This window comes from Nycticebus coucang, chromosome 13, assembly GCF_027406575.1.
Source record: "Nycticebus coucang isolate mNycCou1 chromosome 13, mNycCou1.pri, whole genome shotgun sequence".
In the NCBI taxonomy this organism is placed as follows: Eukaryota; Metazoa; Chordata; class Mammalia; order Primates; family Lorisidae; genus Nycticebus; species Nycticebus coucang.
Genome location: NC_069792.1, coordinates 56,463,867 through 56,481,074, shown reverse-complemented (window position 1 = coordinate 56,481,074; position 17,208 = coordinate 56,463,867). Strand labels below are relative to the sequence as shown.

The 17,208-nt window shown below is 37.9% G+C and overlaps 1 protein-coding gene across 1 annotated transcript in view; it reads left to right on the top strand.

Annotated features, from left to right (window-relative positions):
• The window catches only part of RAD54B (RAD54 homolog B), a 130,588-nt gene extending 125,364 nt beyond the window's left edge, over positions 1 to 5,224 (top strand). Inside the window, exons 13-15 of the mRNA XM_053558636.1 lie at positions 1,139 to 1,205; positions 1,397 to 1,597; positions 4,785 to 5,224. Coding sequence (XP_053414611.1) covers positions 1,139 to 1,205; positions 1,397 to 1,597; positions 4,785 to 5,002 — 486 coding nt within the window. The 3' untranslated portion in view covers positions 5,003 to 5,224. The remainder of the gene's footprint in view (positions 1 to 1,138; positions 1,206 to 1,396; positions 1,598 to 4,784) is intronic.
• Positions 5,225 to 17,208: the final 11,984 nt, after the last annotated feature.

The following is a 17,208-nucleotide window of genomic DNA, read 5'->3' as shown; positions in this document are numbered from 1 at the left end:
GGGCAGACAGAGTCCAGGAGAGATAAGGCACAAGCTTCCAATTAGTTGTTCTTTCTCAGTGAAGTTGTATGGACAACCCTTAATACTCCCAGCGTTGGTGAACATGGTAACACATATGGAGTATTGTTAACCAGGGCAGTTTACTCAAGTCCTAGTGTCCAGAGTTTTTGTTTGTGGTCAGTCCTGTTAAGCCTAGAGCACCTGCATGACTGACCTTAGGTACTCAATTTCCAGCCTTTCCAGTGGTCAAGCTGTTACTACCTTGCCCAATTTCCCCACCTACTTTACATTGTTAACATAGACTTATCAGGTGTGGCCCAAGACCCAGATGTACAAAGATACTCTTGTCAGACAGGATATTCCAGTGCCTTAGAGATGATTTCTTAGAAGCTAGTTGAAGGGCAGACTTTTCTTTGGGTAGTGCAGGGTCTGAACTTTAGCACTTTACTGCATAGTATCATTGATAAACCCTTAAGCCTAAGCTGATTGCAGATAACCTAGGGACTTTTCAGGGGTGAATCATTAGCTATTTAGACCCGAGTGAACTCTCCTTGCTTATGCTACACTTGGTTCTTTGTGATCTTTTTACACAAACTCACTGTTCCATTCTTTGATGAAGCTATTCCCTCTCACTGTTGGATGCCACCCCTACAGTTATTTTATTCATACCATGGGGAGTGTTCATCCCTTTCATTATGCCAGGAAAAAGTATGAAGTGGCACCTGCTTGAACATGCCTGGCATATTTTTCTTCAAAGCTATAAGTAAAATCTAGAATTCCTAATCTTAAAATATATTACTACAAATTCCTTATTCAGAAAGGGCCATCAGGGCGGCGCCTGTGGCTCAGTGAGTAGGGTGCCGGCCCCATATGCCGAGGGTGGCCGGTTCAAACCCAGCCCCGGCCAAACTGCAACAAAAAAATAGCCGGGCGTTGTGACGGGTGCCTGTAGTCCCAGCTGCTCGGGAGGCTGAGGCAAGAGAATCGCATAAGCCCAAGAGTTAGAGGTTGCTGTGAGCCGTGTGACGCCACGGCACTCTACCGAGGGCGGTACACTGAGACTCTGTCTCTACAAAAAAAAAAAGAAAGGGCCATCAGCTTCAACTGTGCTCTCATTATACTCACTTATTTTCTATAGGCAATGTCTAGAGTATGGAGAGATGGTCAGAAACGTCCTGTACATATTTACCGACTTCTAACCACAGGTAATAACCCTTCAGTGTGACAAAAAAGGCATATTCTTCGAATAATTTTTTAAAAAGCTTTTTCTTAGTCTATGATTTAATGTCAAGAATATATTATTTTTGTTAACTAATATGCTAATAAACATGTTTTACTGTACAAAAATAATGGATATAAAGATCTGAAGGAAATCTAATGAATGTTTTCTCTGCAGGCACAATAGAAGAAAAAATCTATCAAAGGCAGATTAGTAAGCAGGGTCTTTCTGGGGCAGTTATAGACCTAACCAAGACATCTGAACATATTCAATTTTCCGTAGAAGAACTTAAAAATTTGTTTACATTACATGAAAGTTCATGTTGTGTAACTCATGACCTGCTTGACTGTGAGTGCACAGGAGAAAAAGATCATACAGGTTAGTTGTATTTTAGTCATTAAAATAGTAAAGTTAATTTATCTCTCTTTGGTATTTAAATATTTAAATGAAGAATAACTTTTAAATAACTATTTGTATATGTTAGTTTTCTTTTTGCCTCCGATCACAGGGCAAAATATGCTAGATGCATATTTGAGAAAATATTCAGTAGAACCTTCCTTATTCTCTCAGTTTAGCTTCTTATTTCTGAATCAGTTGTCAAAAATAACTTATTTAGGGAAATCTTTCAAATTCTGGTATAAGGCTTTGGGGTTAGAAAAGTGTTTTTAGTCTTTTTTTTTTTCATTCAGAAAAGGTATCAGACAATTGCTACACTGAAATATTAAGCAATAATAATAATAATACAAAGAAAGTAACATTCACATTGTCAAATAAAAGTATATCTATTATAGAATGCTTTGACTCTGAGATTCAGTATAGAGTCACCAAGTTAACTTCTTTTTTTTAAGTATCAAAAAATGGACAACAAATATTTATAAATAAAAATAAAAGATAATTTCAAAAAAACAGATCATGCTAAGTCTCGTAAACAATAGAAAAAGAAGGGCGGCGCCTGTGGCTCAGCGGGTAGGGTGCCGGTCCCATATGCCGGAGGTGGTGGGTTCAAACCCAGCCCTGGCCAAATTAAAAAAAAAACAAAAAAAAAAAACAATAGAAAAAGAAGAAATATACTAAATTCATTCTACTTGATCTAGGTACCCCGATATTAAAGTTGGAGAAAATATATTATTATAAAGGAGAAATTACAAATATATGTCACTTATAAATGAGGATACAATATCCTAAACAACATATTAACACGTTGAGTTAAAAATTAGTGTTTAAATAATATATTTTGGTCAAAATTAAAACCAATTTATATGAAGATTAGTTACTATTTTCTTTTCTTTTCTTGTTCTCTCTCGGTCTTTGATTTTTCAGTATATTTGTTTTTTTCTGCCTCCCAAATGCTATCTTTGCTGGATGTGCAATTCTAGTTGATAGAATTTTTTTTGTGAGTGTGTATGGTCAGTACTTTGAAGGTATTACTCTCCTATCTCCTAGATTTTTAAAGCAAGCTTGTCATCTCTGTTCTTAAAACCTTAATGATATGAACACTGATAGGAATTTGATGATGTTAAGAAATGTCTTCATTTTTTTTATAGGTCTGGTAAAATTTCAAAAATGTTTTTACCTTTTAGAAATTCGGAAATAATTATGAGTGAAAGGATATATGCTTGCTATGTATTTATTGCAAAATAATAAGGAAACAAAGTGGTGGGTCTAATTAAAACAAAATAGGCTTAGTTGATAGTTATTAATGGGTATCTACAGGTTCTTTATTTCTATCAACTTTTATATTTATTTGAAATTTCTCATAATTAAAAAAAAATTTCAATCTTCCTCTTGTTCTTGGGGTAAATACTAAAATTTAAAGTGGCAAGTGAGAGTAGGCTAAATGATGCATAAGAAACTAAAAGAGCGTCCCAGCTGCTCGGGAGGCTGAGGCAAGAGAATTGCGTAAGCCCAAGAGTTAGAGGTTGCTGTGAGCCATGTGACGCCACGGCACTCTACCCAAGGGTGGTACAGTGAGACTCTGTCTCTACAAAAAAAAAAAAAAAAAGAAACTAAAAGAGCACAGTGGCTTACCACAATAGAAATATGTTTCTCGCTCATATACAAGGTCACTCTCAGCATGTAGTAGACAGCCTTATAGGTAATTTGGAGATCCAGACTTCTTCCACTTTGGGCTTTTTTATCCTCTTGAGCCTTAGAGTCCTCTGCTTGGATCTCTTGCATTTGCCAGCCAGCAGTGAAAGAAAAGAAAAAGTAGAAAATTGGGCAGTTTGGGGAATGATTATAGTCCAGATGTGGAAGTGATGTCACATAAGTGTGACTAAGTACCCCGAAGGACAGAGAAATGGAAGAAGACTTGTCTCTGCTATTCATGTTTTACATAATCCAGTCCTTGAAGACTTGCTTTAGCTCGCTTCACTCAGATTTTTCTCTTGCATTATTCTATGCTTCGTGCTGTAGATTTTAATTGTATTAGGCTCCTATCAGTTCCTTAACGTGCCAATGACCCTTCCTTTTCATGGCCTTTGTAGATACTTATCCTGGGATGCTTTATCTCTCTTCTCATCTATTTCTTGCCTCTTCATCTTTCAGATCTTAATAGAACATTTCCTAGGGAGCCCTTCACTTTCCTTCCAGACCAGGTCAACTTCTCTTACCTTATGTGATACAGGCTCTTATAGCTTTCCTTTATACCTTTACCTCTTTGTATTACAGCTCTACACTCCCTTATCTTCAGTTCTTAAATCTGAAAAGCTAAAAGACCAAAAGGTTTGTTTTTTTTTTTGTTTGTTTGTTTGTTTTTTTGTTCTTTCATAAATTTACAACAAAATTTTTTGGTGGCAAAACCTTACTTAAATTGTTGTGAGTTTTTCAGTATTTTTTATTTAACCCATTTCACATTTATTTATTTATTTATTTTGCAGTTTTTTTTTGGTCAGGGCCAGGTTTGAACCCGCCACCTCTGGTATATGGGGCCTGCACCCTACTCCTTGAGGTACAGGCACCACCCTATTTAACCTGTTTTATAAGACTGGTCACATGATATGCTGCAGAATATTAATGAGTTTGATTATGGAGTGTTGACCCAGATTGGTCCAATTATGTTCTGAATTTGGAAACATGTTGGCCCTACAGGTTTAGGTAATGGATAATATTGGATGATTATTTGCTTAATATATGTGGCTTCCACTAGACTGGAAGGTCCTTGAAATCAGGGATCATGCCTATATCCGCCTCTAGTGCTTAAATCAGCACATAGTGAACAATTTATAAATACAGTAGACCTCTGTAAGTTGACCACCCAGGACTGCAACAATCTGGTCAGTATATGGAGGTGGTGAACTATGCCTACTGTAGTGAACATACATGTGGTGTATATCCAGTCTGTGAAAATTAGGTCACCTTAAAGAGGTGCTCAATGTAGGAAAGTGGTCACTTATGAAGGTTCTGCTGTATTTGCGGAAGAATGAATGAACTAAATTTGTTTTAGCTTGAACCATGGTGATCAAATGTAATAAATTACATAAACTTACTGTCATAACACAAAAGTATTGTATATGTAGCAATATTGGTTGGTGTAAGGATTTTCTCATTGTTTTACTTATTTCAGGTGATATATGGGAAAAATTCACTGTCTCTAGACATTGTCAACTTGATCCACATTACCAGAAATCTGACTCCATGAAACCTCTTTCTATGTCCCAGCTGAAGCAATGGAAACATTTTCCTGGAGATCACTTAAATCTTACAGATCCTTTTCTTCAAAGAATAAGAGAAAATGTGTCATTCTTTTTTCAGAATATAACCAATCAAGCTGCTGCCAAATGATGAAAGATGATGACTTCATGACCTTCTCTTCTGTTTAAAAAATTAATGTAGTAATTAAGTATAATTTTTGAAAAATAATAGAATTATTTAAATTATAATGTATTTTGTGTTATAATATACTATAATTTTGGGGCGGCTCCTGTAGCTCAGTGGGTAGGGAGCTGGCCACATACACCAAGGCTGGGGTGTTTGAACCTGGCCGGGGCCAGCTAAAACAACAATGACAACCGCAACAACAACAACAAAAGAAATAGCCAGACACTGTGACGGGTGCCTGTAGTCCCAGCTACTTGGAAGAGGAGAATTGCTTGAGCCTAAGAGTTTGAGGTTGCTATGAGTTTTGATGCCATGGCACTCTATGCAGGGCGACAGCTTGAGACTCTGTGTCAAAAAAATCCCCCATAATTTTGATATAATAGTCAAAATTGAGTTGCTTAATTTTTTGTATATATTCTTAAATGTCGAAAATGAAACTTTAAAGACATGCTTCTATCATATAAATGTTTAATGTCATGATTAATATACCTTTATTAGGTATCGACTGAGAAATTTTTATAAGTAATCTGAAAAGGTAAAATACTGAGTTTCTGCCTTTGAGAAATCTAATCTGGGGACATAGGTGTGTGAGGAAATGTAAAAACTGAAAAAAGGGGACAAATTTAAACTCTAGCCCAAGGGAGAAAGAGAATCAGAGGCTAGGATTGGATATGCTAAGGATGTTGAGTATGCTAGTTGTTGGAGGGCTGTTTGAGAATAGTCAGTAGTGTGGGGCAGGAGATGCAGAACTTTGAGACACTTTCAAACACTAGTTCCTGGTCTGGGACCACAGATTCTAGGGAGAGTGACATGTAGTTTATAAAGCCATACCCACCAAACATTGTTTATATACCAAATAAAGGTCAAGTACCACCATTTGAGAGATTGTCTGGAGTAACATTAAAAGAGAGTTTTAATGCAAAAACGCAAGCTTCAGAAGACTGAAGACTGCAAAGAGAAAGGAACTACTCATTTAATCTCCAAATGGGGCTTCTGTAATCAGCTTTTACTTCCCTTCAGGAAAATTTCTTTTATGGTGAATAGAGGCATACCCTGGAGATGCTGTGGGTTTGGTTCCAGACCACTGCAATAAAACAAATATTGCAGTAAAGTGACTTATGTAAATTTTTTTGTTTCTCCGTGCATATGTAAATTGTGGTTATACTATACTATAGTGTATTAAGTGTGTAAATAGCATTATGCGAAAAACAAATGTACATATCTTTTTCTTTATTAAATCATAGCTGTGTACATTAATGCAATCATGGGGCACCATACACTGGTTTTATATATAATTTGACATATTTTCATCACACTGGTTAACATGGCCTTCCTAGCATTTTCTTAGTTATTGTGTTAAGACATTTATATTCGACATTTAGTAAGATTCACATGTACCCTTGTAAGATGCACCGTAGGTGTAATCCCACCAATTATCCTTCCCTTGCCCGTCCCCCCTCCTCTTTCCCCATATTCTTAGGTTATAATTTGGGTTATAGCTTTCATATGAAAGCTATAAATTAGTTTCACAAATGTACATACTTAATTTAAAAATATTTTATTGATAAAAAATGCTAATGACAATCTTAAGTCTTCAGTGAGTCCTAATCTTTCTGCTGGTGGAGGATCTTGCCTCAGTGTTGATGGCTGCTAAGACTGATTAGTAGTTGCTGAAGGCTGGGGTGGCTGTGGCAATTTCCTTTTTCTTTCTTCTTCTTTTTTTTTTTTTTAAATCATAGCTGTATACATTAATGCAATCATGGGGTACAATGTGCTGGTCTTCTATACAATTTGAAATATTTTCTTTCTTTTTTTTTTTGGTTTTTGGCTGGGGCTAGGTTTGAACCCGCCACCTCTGGCATATGGGACTGGCGCCCTACTCCTTGAGCCATAGGCGCCGCCCACAATTTGAAATATTTTCATCAAACTGGTTACCATAGCCTTCATGGCATTTTCTTAGTTGTTGTGTTAAGACATTTATATTCAACATTTAGTAAATTTCACATGTACCCTTATAAGATGCACCGTATGTGTGGTTCCACCAATTACCGTACCTCCACCCATCCCTCCCTCTCCCCTTTCCCCATTCTTCTTGGGCCATAATTGGGTTATAGCTTTCATATGAAAGTTATAAATTAGTTTCATAGTAGGGCTGAGTACACTGGATACATTTTCTTCCATTCTTGAGATACTTGGCTAAGAAGAATATGTTCCAGCTCCATCCATGTAAACGTGAAAGAGGTAAAGTCTCCATCTTTCTTTAAGGTTGCATAATATTCCATGGTGTACATATACCACAATTATTAATCCATTCATGGGTCGATGGGCACTTGGGCTTCTTCCATGACTTAGAAATTATGAATTGGGCTGCAATAAACATTCTGGTACAAATATCTTTGTTACGATGTGATTTTTGGTCTTCTGGGTATATATACCTAGTAGAGGAATTGTAGGATCGAATGGCAGGTCTATTTTTAGATCTCTGAGTGTTCTCCAAACATCTTTCCAAAAGGAATGTATTAGTTTGCATTCCCACCAGCAGTGTAGAAGTGTTATATTTTCTCCACATCCATGCCAACATCTCTGGTTTTGGGATTTTGTGATGTGGGCTAATCTTACTGGAGTTACATATCTCAAAGTAGTTTTGATTTGCATTTCTCTGATGACCAAGGATGATGAGCATTTTTTCATATGTCTGTAGGCCATGTGCCTGTCTTCTTCAGAGAAGTTTCTCTTCAAGTCCTTTGCCCACCCCGAGATGGGATCACTTGTTCTTTTCTTGCTAATGTTTGAGTTCTTTGTGGATTCTGGTTATTAAACCTTTGTCGGAGACATAACTTGCAAATATCTTCTCCAATTCTGAGGGCTGTCTGCTTGCTTTACTTACTGTGTTCTTGGCTGTGCAGAAGCTTTTTAGTTTGATCAGGTCCCAGTAGTGTATTTTTGATGCTGCTTCAATTGCCCGGGGGGTGGTCCTCATAAAATATTCACCCAGGCCGATTTCTTCAAGAATTTTCCCTGCACTTTCTTCTAGTATTTTTTTTTTCTTTTTATTGTTGGGGATTCATTGAGGGTACAATAAGCCAGTTACACTGATTGCAATTGTTAAGTAAAGTCCCTTTTGCAATCATGTCTTGCCCCCATAAAGTGTGACACACACTAAGGCCACACCCTCCTCCCTCCATCCCTCTTTCTGCTTCCCCCCCCATAATCTTAATTGTCTTTAATTGTCCTCATATCAAGATTGAGTACATAGGATTCATGCTTCTCCATTCTTGTGATGCTTTACTAAGAATAATGTCTTCCACTTCCATCCAGGTTAATATGAAGGATGTAAAGTCTCCATTTTTTTTAATGGCTGAATAGTATTCCATTGTATACATATACCACAGCTTGTTAATCCATTCCTGGGTTGGTGGGCATTTAGGCTGTTTCCACATTTTGGCAATGGTAAATTGAGCTGCAATAAACAGTCTAGTACAAGTGTCCTTATGATAAAAGGATTTTTTTCCTTCTGGGTAGATGCCCAGTAATGGGATTGCAGGATCAAATGGGAGGTCTAGGTTGAGTGCTTTGAGGTTTCTCCATACTTCCTTCCAGAAAGGTTGTACTAGTTTGCAGTCCCACCAGCAGTGTAAAAGTGTTCCCTTCTCTCCACATCCACGCCAGCATCTGCGGTTTTGAGATTTTGTGATGTGGGCCATTCTCACTGGGGTTAGATGATATCTCAGGGTTGTTTTGATTTGCATTTCTCTAATACATAGAGATGATGAACATTTTTTCATGTGTTTGTTAGCCATTCGTCTGTTGTCTTTAGAGAAAGTTCTATTCATGTCTCTTGCTCATTGATATAAGGGATTATTGGCTTTTTTCATGTGGATTAATTTGAGTTCTCTATAGATCCTGGTTATCAAGCTTTTGTCTGATTGAAAATATGCAAATATCCTTTCCCATTGTGTAGGTTGTCTCTTTGCTTTGGTTATTGTCTCCTTAGCTGTACAGAAGCTTTTCAGTTTAATGAAGTCCCATTTGTTTATTTTTGTTGTTGTTGCAATTGCCATGGCAGTCTTCTTCATGAAGTCTTTCCCCAGGCCAATATCTTCCAGTGTTTTTCCTATGCTTTCTTGGAGGATTTTTATTGTTTCATGCCTTAAATTTAAGTCCTTTATCCATCTTGAATCAATTTTTGTGAGTGGGGAAAGGTGTGGGTCCAGTTTCAGTCTTTTACATGTAGACATCCAGTTCTCCCAACACCATTTGTTGACTAGGGAGTCTTTCCCCCAAGGTAAGTTCTTGTTTGGTTTATCAAAGATTAGGTGGTTGTAAGATGTTAGTTTCCTTTCTTGGTTTTCAATTCGATTCCAAGTGTCTATGTCTCAGTTTTTGTGCCAGTGCCATACTGTCTTGAGCACTATGGCTTTGTAGTACAGACTAAAATCTGGTATGCTGATGCCCCCAGCTTTATTTTTGTTACAGAGAACTGCCTTAGCCATATGGGTTTTTTTCCGGTTCCATACAAAATGCAGAATCATTTTTTCCAAATCTTGAAAGTACGATGTTGGTATTTTGATAGGAATGGCATTGAATAGGTAGATTGCTTTGGGAAGTATAGACATTTTAACAATGTTGATTCTTCCCATCCATGAGCATGGTATGTTCTTCCATTTGTTAATATCCTCTGCTATTTCCTTTCTGAGGATTTCATAGTTTTCTTTATAGAGGTCCTTCACCTCCTTCGTTAGGTATATTCCTAGGTATTTCATTTTCTTTGAAACTATGGTGAAGGGAGTTGTGTCCTTAATTAGCTTCTCATCTTGACTGTTATTGGTGTATACAAAGGCTACTGACTTGTGGACATTGATTTTATATCCTGAAACATTACTGTATTTTTTGATGACTTCTAGGAGTCTTGTGGTTGAGTCTTTGGGGTTCTCTAAGTATAAGATCATGTCGTCAGCAAAGAGGGAGAGTTTGACCTCCTCTGCTCCCATTTGGATTCCCTTTATTTCCTTGTCTTGCCTAATTGTATTGGCTAGAACTTCCAGCACCATGTTGAATAGTAAAGGTGACAGAGGACAACCTTGTCTGGTTCCAGTTCTAAGAGGAAAAGCTTTCAGTTTTACTCCATTCAGTAAAATATTGGCTGTGGGTTTGTCATAGATAGCTTCAATCAGTTTTAGAAATGTGCCACCTATGCCTATACTCTTCAGTGTTCTAATTAGAAAAGGATGCTGGATTTTATCAAATGCTTTTTCTGCATCTATTGAGAGGATCATATGATCTTTATTTTTGCCTCTGTTAATATGGTGGATAACGTTTATGGACTTGCGTATGTTAAACCAGCCTTGCATCCCTGGGATGAAGCCTACTTGATCATGATGAATGACTTTTTTGATGATAAGCTGTAATCTATTGGCTAGGATTTTGTTGAGAATTTTTGCATCTATATTCATGAGTGAGATTGGTCTGAAATTCTCCTTTTTGTTTGGGTCTTTTCCTGGTTTTGGTATCAGGGTGATGTTTGCTTCATAGAATGTGTTGGGGAAGATTCCTTCTTCCTCAGTTTTTTGGAATAATTTCTGCAGTACAGGAATAAGCTCTTCCTTGAAGGTTTGATAGAATTCTGGAGTGAAGCCATCTGGACCAGGGCATTTTTTAGTTGGAAGCTTTTTTATTGTTTCTTTGATCTCAGTGCTTGAAATTGGTCTGTTCAGGAGCTCTATTTCTTCCTGGCTAAGTCTAGGGAGAGGGTGTGATTCCAAATATTGATCCATTTCCTTCACATTGTCAAATTTCTGGGCATAGAGTTTCTGGTAGTATTCAGAGATGATCTCTTGTATCTCTGTGGGATCAGTTGTTATTTCCCCTTTATTGTTTCTGATTGAGGTTATTAGAGATTTTACTTTTCTATTTCTCATTAGTCTGGCCAATGGTTTATCTATTTTATTTATTTTTTCAAAAAACCAACTCCTTGTTTCATTAATTTTCTGAATGATTCTTTTGATTTCAATTTCATTGATCCCTGATTTGATTTTGGATATTTCTTTTCTTCTACTGAGTTTAGGCTTAGATTGTTCTTCTTTTTCCAATTCCATAAGATCTCTTGTGAGATTGTTGATGTGCTCTCTTTCTGTTTTTCGAATGTAGGCATCTAAAGCGATGAATTTTCCTCTCAAAACTGCTTTTGCAACATCCCACAGGTTTTGGTAGCTTGTGTCTTCATTGTTGTTATGCTCAAGGAAGTTAATGATTTCCTGTTTTATTTCTTCCTTCACCCATTTGTTATTCAACAGAAGATTGTTTAATTTCCATGCCTTTGGGTGAGGTCGAGCATTTTTGTTAGAGTTGAGTTCCACCTTTAGTGCCTTATGGTCTGAAAAGATACAAGGTAAAATTTCAATTCTTTTGATTCTGTTGATATTTGTTTTGTGTCCCTGGATATGATCAATTTTGGAGAATGTTCCATGGGGTGATGAGAAGAATGTATATTCTTTATCTTTGGGGTGGAGTGTTCTATATGCGTCTATCAAGCATAGTTGTTCTAGGGTCTCTTTTAAATCTCTTACATCTTTGTTTAATTTCTGTTTAGAGGATCTGTCCAGCTCTGTAAGAGGTGTGTTAACGTCCCCTGTTATGATGGTATTATCAGAGATCATATTGCTCAGACTGAGTAAGGTCTGCTTCAAGAATCTGGGAGCATTTAAATTGGGTGCATAAATATTTAGAATTGAAATGTCTTCTTGTTGTATTTTTCCCTTGACCAATATAAAGTGACCATCTTTGTCTGTTTTGACTTTAGTTGCTTTAAATCCACATGTATCTGAAAATAAAATTGCAACTCCTCTTTTCTTCTGAATTCCATTTGCCTGAAAAATTGTCTTCCAACCCTTGACTCAGAGCTTTAATTTGTCTTTTGAAGCCAGGTGTGTTTCTTGCAGACAGCAAATGGATGGCTTGTGTTTTTTAATCCAGTCAGCCAATCTATGTCTCTTCAGTGGGGAATTCAAGCCATTAACATTTATTGAGATAATTGATAAGTGTGGTAGTATTCTATTCGTCTTATTTGGTGAGAGTCCATTGCTTAGTTTTATCTTTTGCATCAGTGTGGAGGTTAGGTTCTGTCCTTTGATTTCTGAGTTCTTACTTTGCTGCTGATCCATTGTGGTGGTCAGTGTGCAGAACAGGTTGAAGCATTTCCTGTAGAGCTGGTCTTGTTGTGGCGAATTTCCTCAATGTTTGTATATCCGTAAATGATTTGATTTCTCCGTCAATTTTGAATCTTAGCAGGGTACAAAATTCTGGGCTGGAAATTGTTCTGTTTAAGTAGATTAAAGGTAGATGACCATTGTCTTCTTGCTTGGAAAGTTTTGTTAGAGAAGTCTGCGGCAACTCTGATGGATTTGCCCCTGTAGGTCAACTGGCGCTTACTCCTGGCAGCTTGCAGAATCTTTTCTTTTGTCTTGACTTTGGACAGTTTCATCACAATGTGTCTTGGAGAAGCTCGGTTAGAGTTGAGGCGACCCGGGGTCCGATATCCCTCTGAAAGCAGTGTGTCAGAATCTTTGGTGATATTTGGGAAATTTTCTTTTATAATATTCTCTAGTATGGCTTCCATTCCTCTGGGGCATTCTTCTTCCCCTTCTGGAATTCCTATAACTCATATGTTGGAACGCTTCATAAATTCCCATAATTCTGACAGTGAACGTTCTGCTTTCTCTCTCTTCTTTTCTGCCTCTTTTACTGTCTGAATTATCTCAAGAACTTTGTCTTCTACCTCTGAAATTCTTTCTTCTGCATGGTCTAACCTGTTGCTGATACTTTCCATTGCATCTTTAAGTTCCCTAATTGACTGTTTCAGTTCCTTCAGGTCTGCTATATCCTTTTTATATTCTTCATATCGTTCATCTCTTATTTGATTCTGTTTTTGGATTTCCTTTTGGTTATTTTCCACTTTATTAGCAATTTCCTTCATTGTTTCCATCATTTCTTTCATTGTTTTCAGCATGTGTATTCTAAATTCCCTTTCTGTCATTCCTAACATTTCTATACTGGTGGAATCATCTGCTGTAGCTACCTCATGGTCCCTTGGTGGGGTTGTTCTAGGCTGGTTCTTCATGTTGCCTGGAGTTTTCTGCTGATTCTTCCTCATGAGTGATTTCTTTTATCTGTTTCCTTGCCCTAATTTTCCTTTCACTTCCTCTTGCTCTTTAAGTTCTTGTGCCTGTGGACTAAGGGTTACAGGACCAGAAGGGTGAGAAGGTTGAAGAGCAAAAAAAGGGGATGAAAGAAAGGAGGACCGAGTGATAAGAAAAAAAGAAAGATAGAGAAAGGAGAGGGGGTGGGTATAAGGAATATTGACAAAAAGAAGAGAGGCACAGAAAGAGAGAGACAGGGCAATATAGGTGTACAGTAGGGTACTTTGACACAACCTTAAAAAACCCCACCTTCTGGGGGTGCCCAGTTGCGTGGTTACCTTGAGGTCAGCAGCTCTTTGCTAACCTGATCAGACACAGTACCCCACCTCCACCAAGTAGAGAGGAAAGACAAAAATGCTATAAATCAAACCAAAACAAGCAAACAAAACTTTATGGGGATAAAATTGGGTGAAAAACCAAATTATATCGGTAGAAACACTAGCAAAAATGAAGTTGAAGTTTTTCAAAAAGGCAGCAATGGGAAATTATAATTAAACTAGGAAAATTGAGAAAGAAAAAGGGATCTGTGTGGAAAAGATTGAAATTAAAAAAACAAAAGAACATCAGCAACGTCAAAATAAACAAACAAAAAAAACAACCAAACAAAAAAAAAAAGAAAAAAATACACGACCAAAAACAAAGCAGTTTGTATATGTTATTGAATATTGTCTGGGCAACACGTGGTCTTCTGGGGTATGAGATGTTAGTCACAGTTCTGATACGACTGGAGGCTGCTGATTTCTCAAACCCCAGCAGGTAGACACCCTAAATCTCTCTTCAGCCTACTTAAAAGGCACTTTGAACTTGTAAACTTACTGAGCAGAAGCTTTCCCAGCTTTCTCGCTGGAATTGCTGCTGAAGTGGCTATCCACTTACCAAGTGTGCCAAAACCGGTCTCACTCTGCCCCTGAGGGTTAGGGCTGCAAGGCGGCTCAGACCCCACCCTTAGGCTACTTGGTTGCTGGGTTACCAGCTCCCACCCGTTTCTAGCTCTGCGACCCTGATCACCCTCAGTGATCCTGCGATCACTGACAATGGATCCGTGTGACCCACCGCCAAACACTATTAGCTCCGTCTGGCTCAGCGGCTCAGACTGGGGCCCTAGACAACGGCCAAAGTTCTCTGCACTCCCGCTCAGGCCTTCCCCAAGGCAGTTCAACTCAGTGCCAAGCCCAAGGACATCAAAACAGTTCACAGGTAAGGCCTTTCTGGTTTGCAGTCTTGCTGCTACTGAACTTACAGTTGTGGGCGGGTTTAGACGGATTGAACACACGCGACCACTTGCCGGTTTTCCACTGTTTTAGTCCTCCTCTTGGGGTCCAGAAGTCTCTCGCTGACTCCCTGTATCCTCATAGGAGTGATGCTAGGCAGTTCCCACCAGCCAGAGATGCCTGGAGTCCTATCTCCCCAGACTCACGGTGCCCAGATGCAAGGAAGCTGTTACTCGGCTGCCATCTTGCTCCGCCTCTCTTCTTCTAGTATTTTTATAGTTTCATGTCTTAAGTTTAAATCTTTAATCCAGTGAGAGTCTATCTTAGTTAATTGTGAAAGGTGTGGGTCCAGTTTCAGTCTTCTGCAGGTTGCCAGTCAGTTCACCTATTTGTTAAATAGGGAATCTTTTCCCCACTGAATGTTTTTAATTGGCTTGTCAAAGATCAAATAATGGTAAGTAGCTGGATTCATCTCTTGGTTCTCTATTCTGTTCCAGACATCTACCTCTGTTTTTGTGCCAGTACCATGCTGTTTTGATCACTATCAATTTATAGTATAGTCTGAGGTCTGGTAGTGTGATTCCTCCTGCTTTGTTTTTATTTCTGAGTAATGTCTTGGCTATTCAAGGTTTTTTCTGATTCCATATAAAACGAAGTATTATTTTTTCGATATCTTTAAAGTATGACAGTGGAGCTTTAATAGGGATTGCATTAAAATTGTATGTTGCTTTGGGTAGTATGGACATTTTAACAATGTTGATTCTTCCCAGCCATGAGCATGGTATGTTTTTCCATTTGTTATCATTTTCAACTATTTGTTTTCTTAGAGTTTCATAATTCTCTTTATAGAGATCTTTTATGTCCTTTGTTAGGTAAACTCCCAAATATTTCATCTTCTTTGGCACCACTGTGAACAGAATAGTGTCCTTGTTTCACCATTTTTTAGCCATTGCTAGGGGGTTGGGGTAAGTTCTACCATTGTTTTACCTGTTGCTAGGAGTTCTTGGGAACTCTGGGAACTTCCTTGTACTGAAACCTATTCTCAGAATTAACCCAAGGGGGGGTTTGAGACTCGCGGGGACTCAGGTGAGACAGTTAGGGGCCTTTAGGGGCCCTTTTGCTGGGTACCACATGGTGTTTTTTTTTTATTTTGTTTATGTACTGAATTATATTATAGATTTAAGTATATTGAACCAGCCTTGAGACCCTGGGATAAAACCCACTTGGTCATGATGTATAATTTGTTTGATGTGTTGCTGGATTTTGTTTGTTAGGATCTTGCTGAATATTTTTGCATCAATATTCATTAGTGATATTGGTCTATAATTTTCTTGTTGGGTATTTTCGTGGTTTGGGGATCAAGGTGATGTTTGCTTCATGGAATGTGTTGGGTAGTATTCCTTCCTTTTCTATATTTTCAAAATGGTTGAGTAATATAGGTACTGGCTATGGCAATTTCTAAGGTAACAATGACATTTGCCACATCAATTGACTATTCCTTTAAAGGTTTCTCTGTAGTATGTGATGCTGTTTGATAGCATTTTATCCACAGAAGAACTTCTTTTGAAATTAGAGTCAATGCTTTCAAAACTTGCTGCTACTTTATCAACTAACTTTATAGAATATTTTAAATCCTTTGTTGTCATTTCAACCATGTTCACAGCATCTTCACCAGGAGTAGATTCCACCTCAAGAAAACTATTAATACTTTATTTGCTCTTCTGTAGGATACAGCTCTTCCTCTGTTCAAGTTTGATCATGAGATTACAGAAATTCAGTCACATTTTCAGGCTCTGCTTCTAATTCTTATCTATCTCAGCCTTCATAGAACTGAAGAAAGTTGGGGACTTGCTCTGGATTAGGTTTTGGCTTAGGGAATGCTGTGGCTGGTTTGATCTGTCCAGACCACTAAATCTCTCCATGTCACCAATAAGGATGTTTCACTTCCTTACCATTGATGTGTTAACTGGAGTAGCACTTTTAATTTCCTTCAAGAACTTTTCTTTTGCATTCATAATTTGGCTGAGAGATGTAAGAGGCCTAGCTTTTAGTTGTCTTGGCTCTTGACACCCCTTCTTCACTAAGCTTAATCATTTTCAGCTTTTAATTTAAAGTAAGTAATGCGTGGCTCTTCCTTTCATTTGAAGACTTACTGGGTATTTTAGGGTTATTAATTGGACTGACTTCAATATTGCTGTGTCTCAGGGAATAGAGAGGCCTGAAGAGAGAGACAGAGAGGGTAACTACTGGATGGTGAAGGAGTCGGAACATACAAAGTGTTTATCAAGGTTGCCATTTCATATGGGTGTGGTTCTTTGTGCCCCTAAACAACTACAGTAGTAACGTCAAAGATCACTGATAACAGATATAATGATGAGAAAGTTTGGAATATTGCAAGAATTACTAACATTAGTGACAGTAGGAACTGGGAAATGTTGGGATAGTGGTGCCAAATGAATTGCTTGATGCAGGGTTGCCATAAATCTTCAAATTTCAAAAAACACATCTGAGAAATGCAATACAATGTGGGTATGGCTGTGTTGTCTTCAAATGTTAAATAAAGATGCAATTATGTATCATCAAATATGTGTTCTTTCAAGTTGTAGTGCCATACCCGGGCATTTGTACGTCTGTGATTTATGAACAGGCAGTTTGAGACCAAATAATAATAAGTACAAATTTTGTTTCTTGGCCCCAGGTGTAGGCTCCTTGTAACTTTTTGTAAGAGACGGGGTCTTGCTGTGTTGTCCAGGCTGGACTCTAA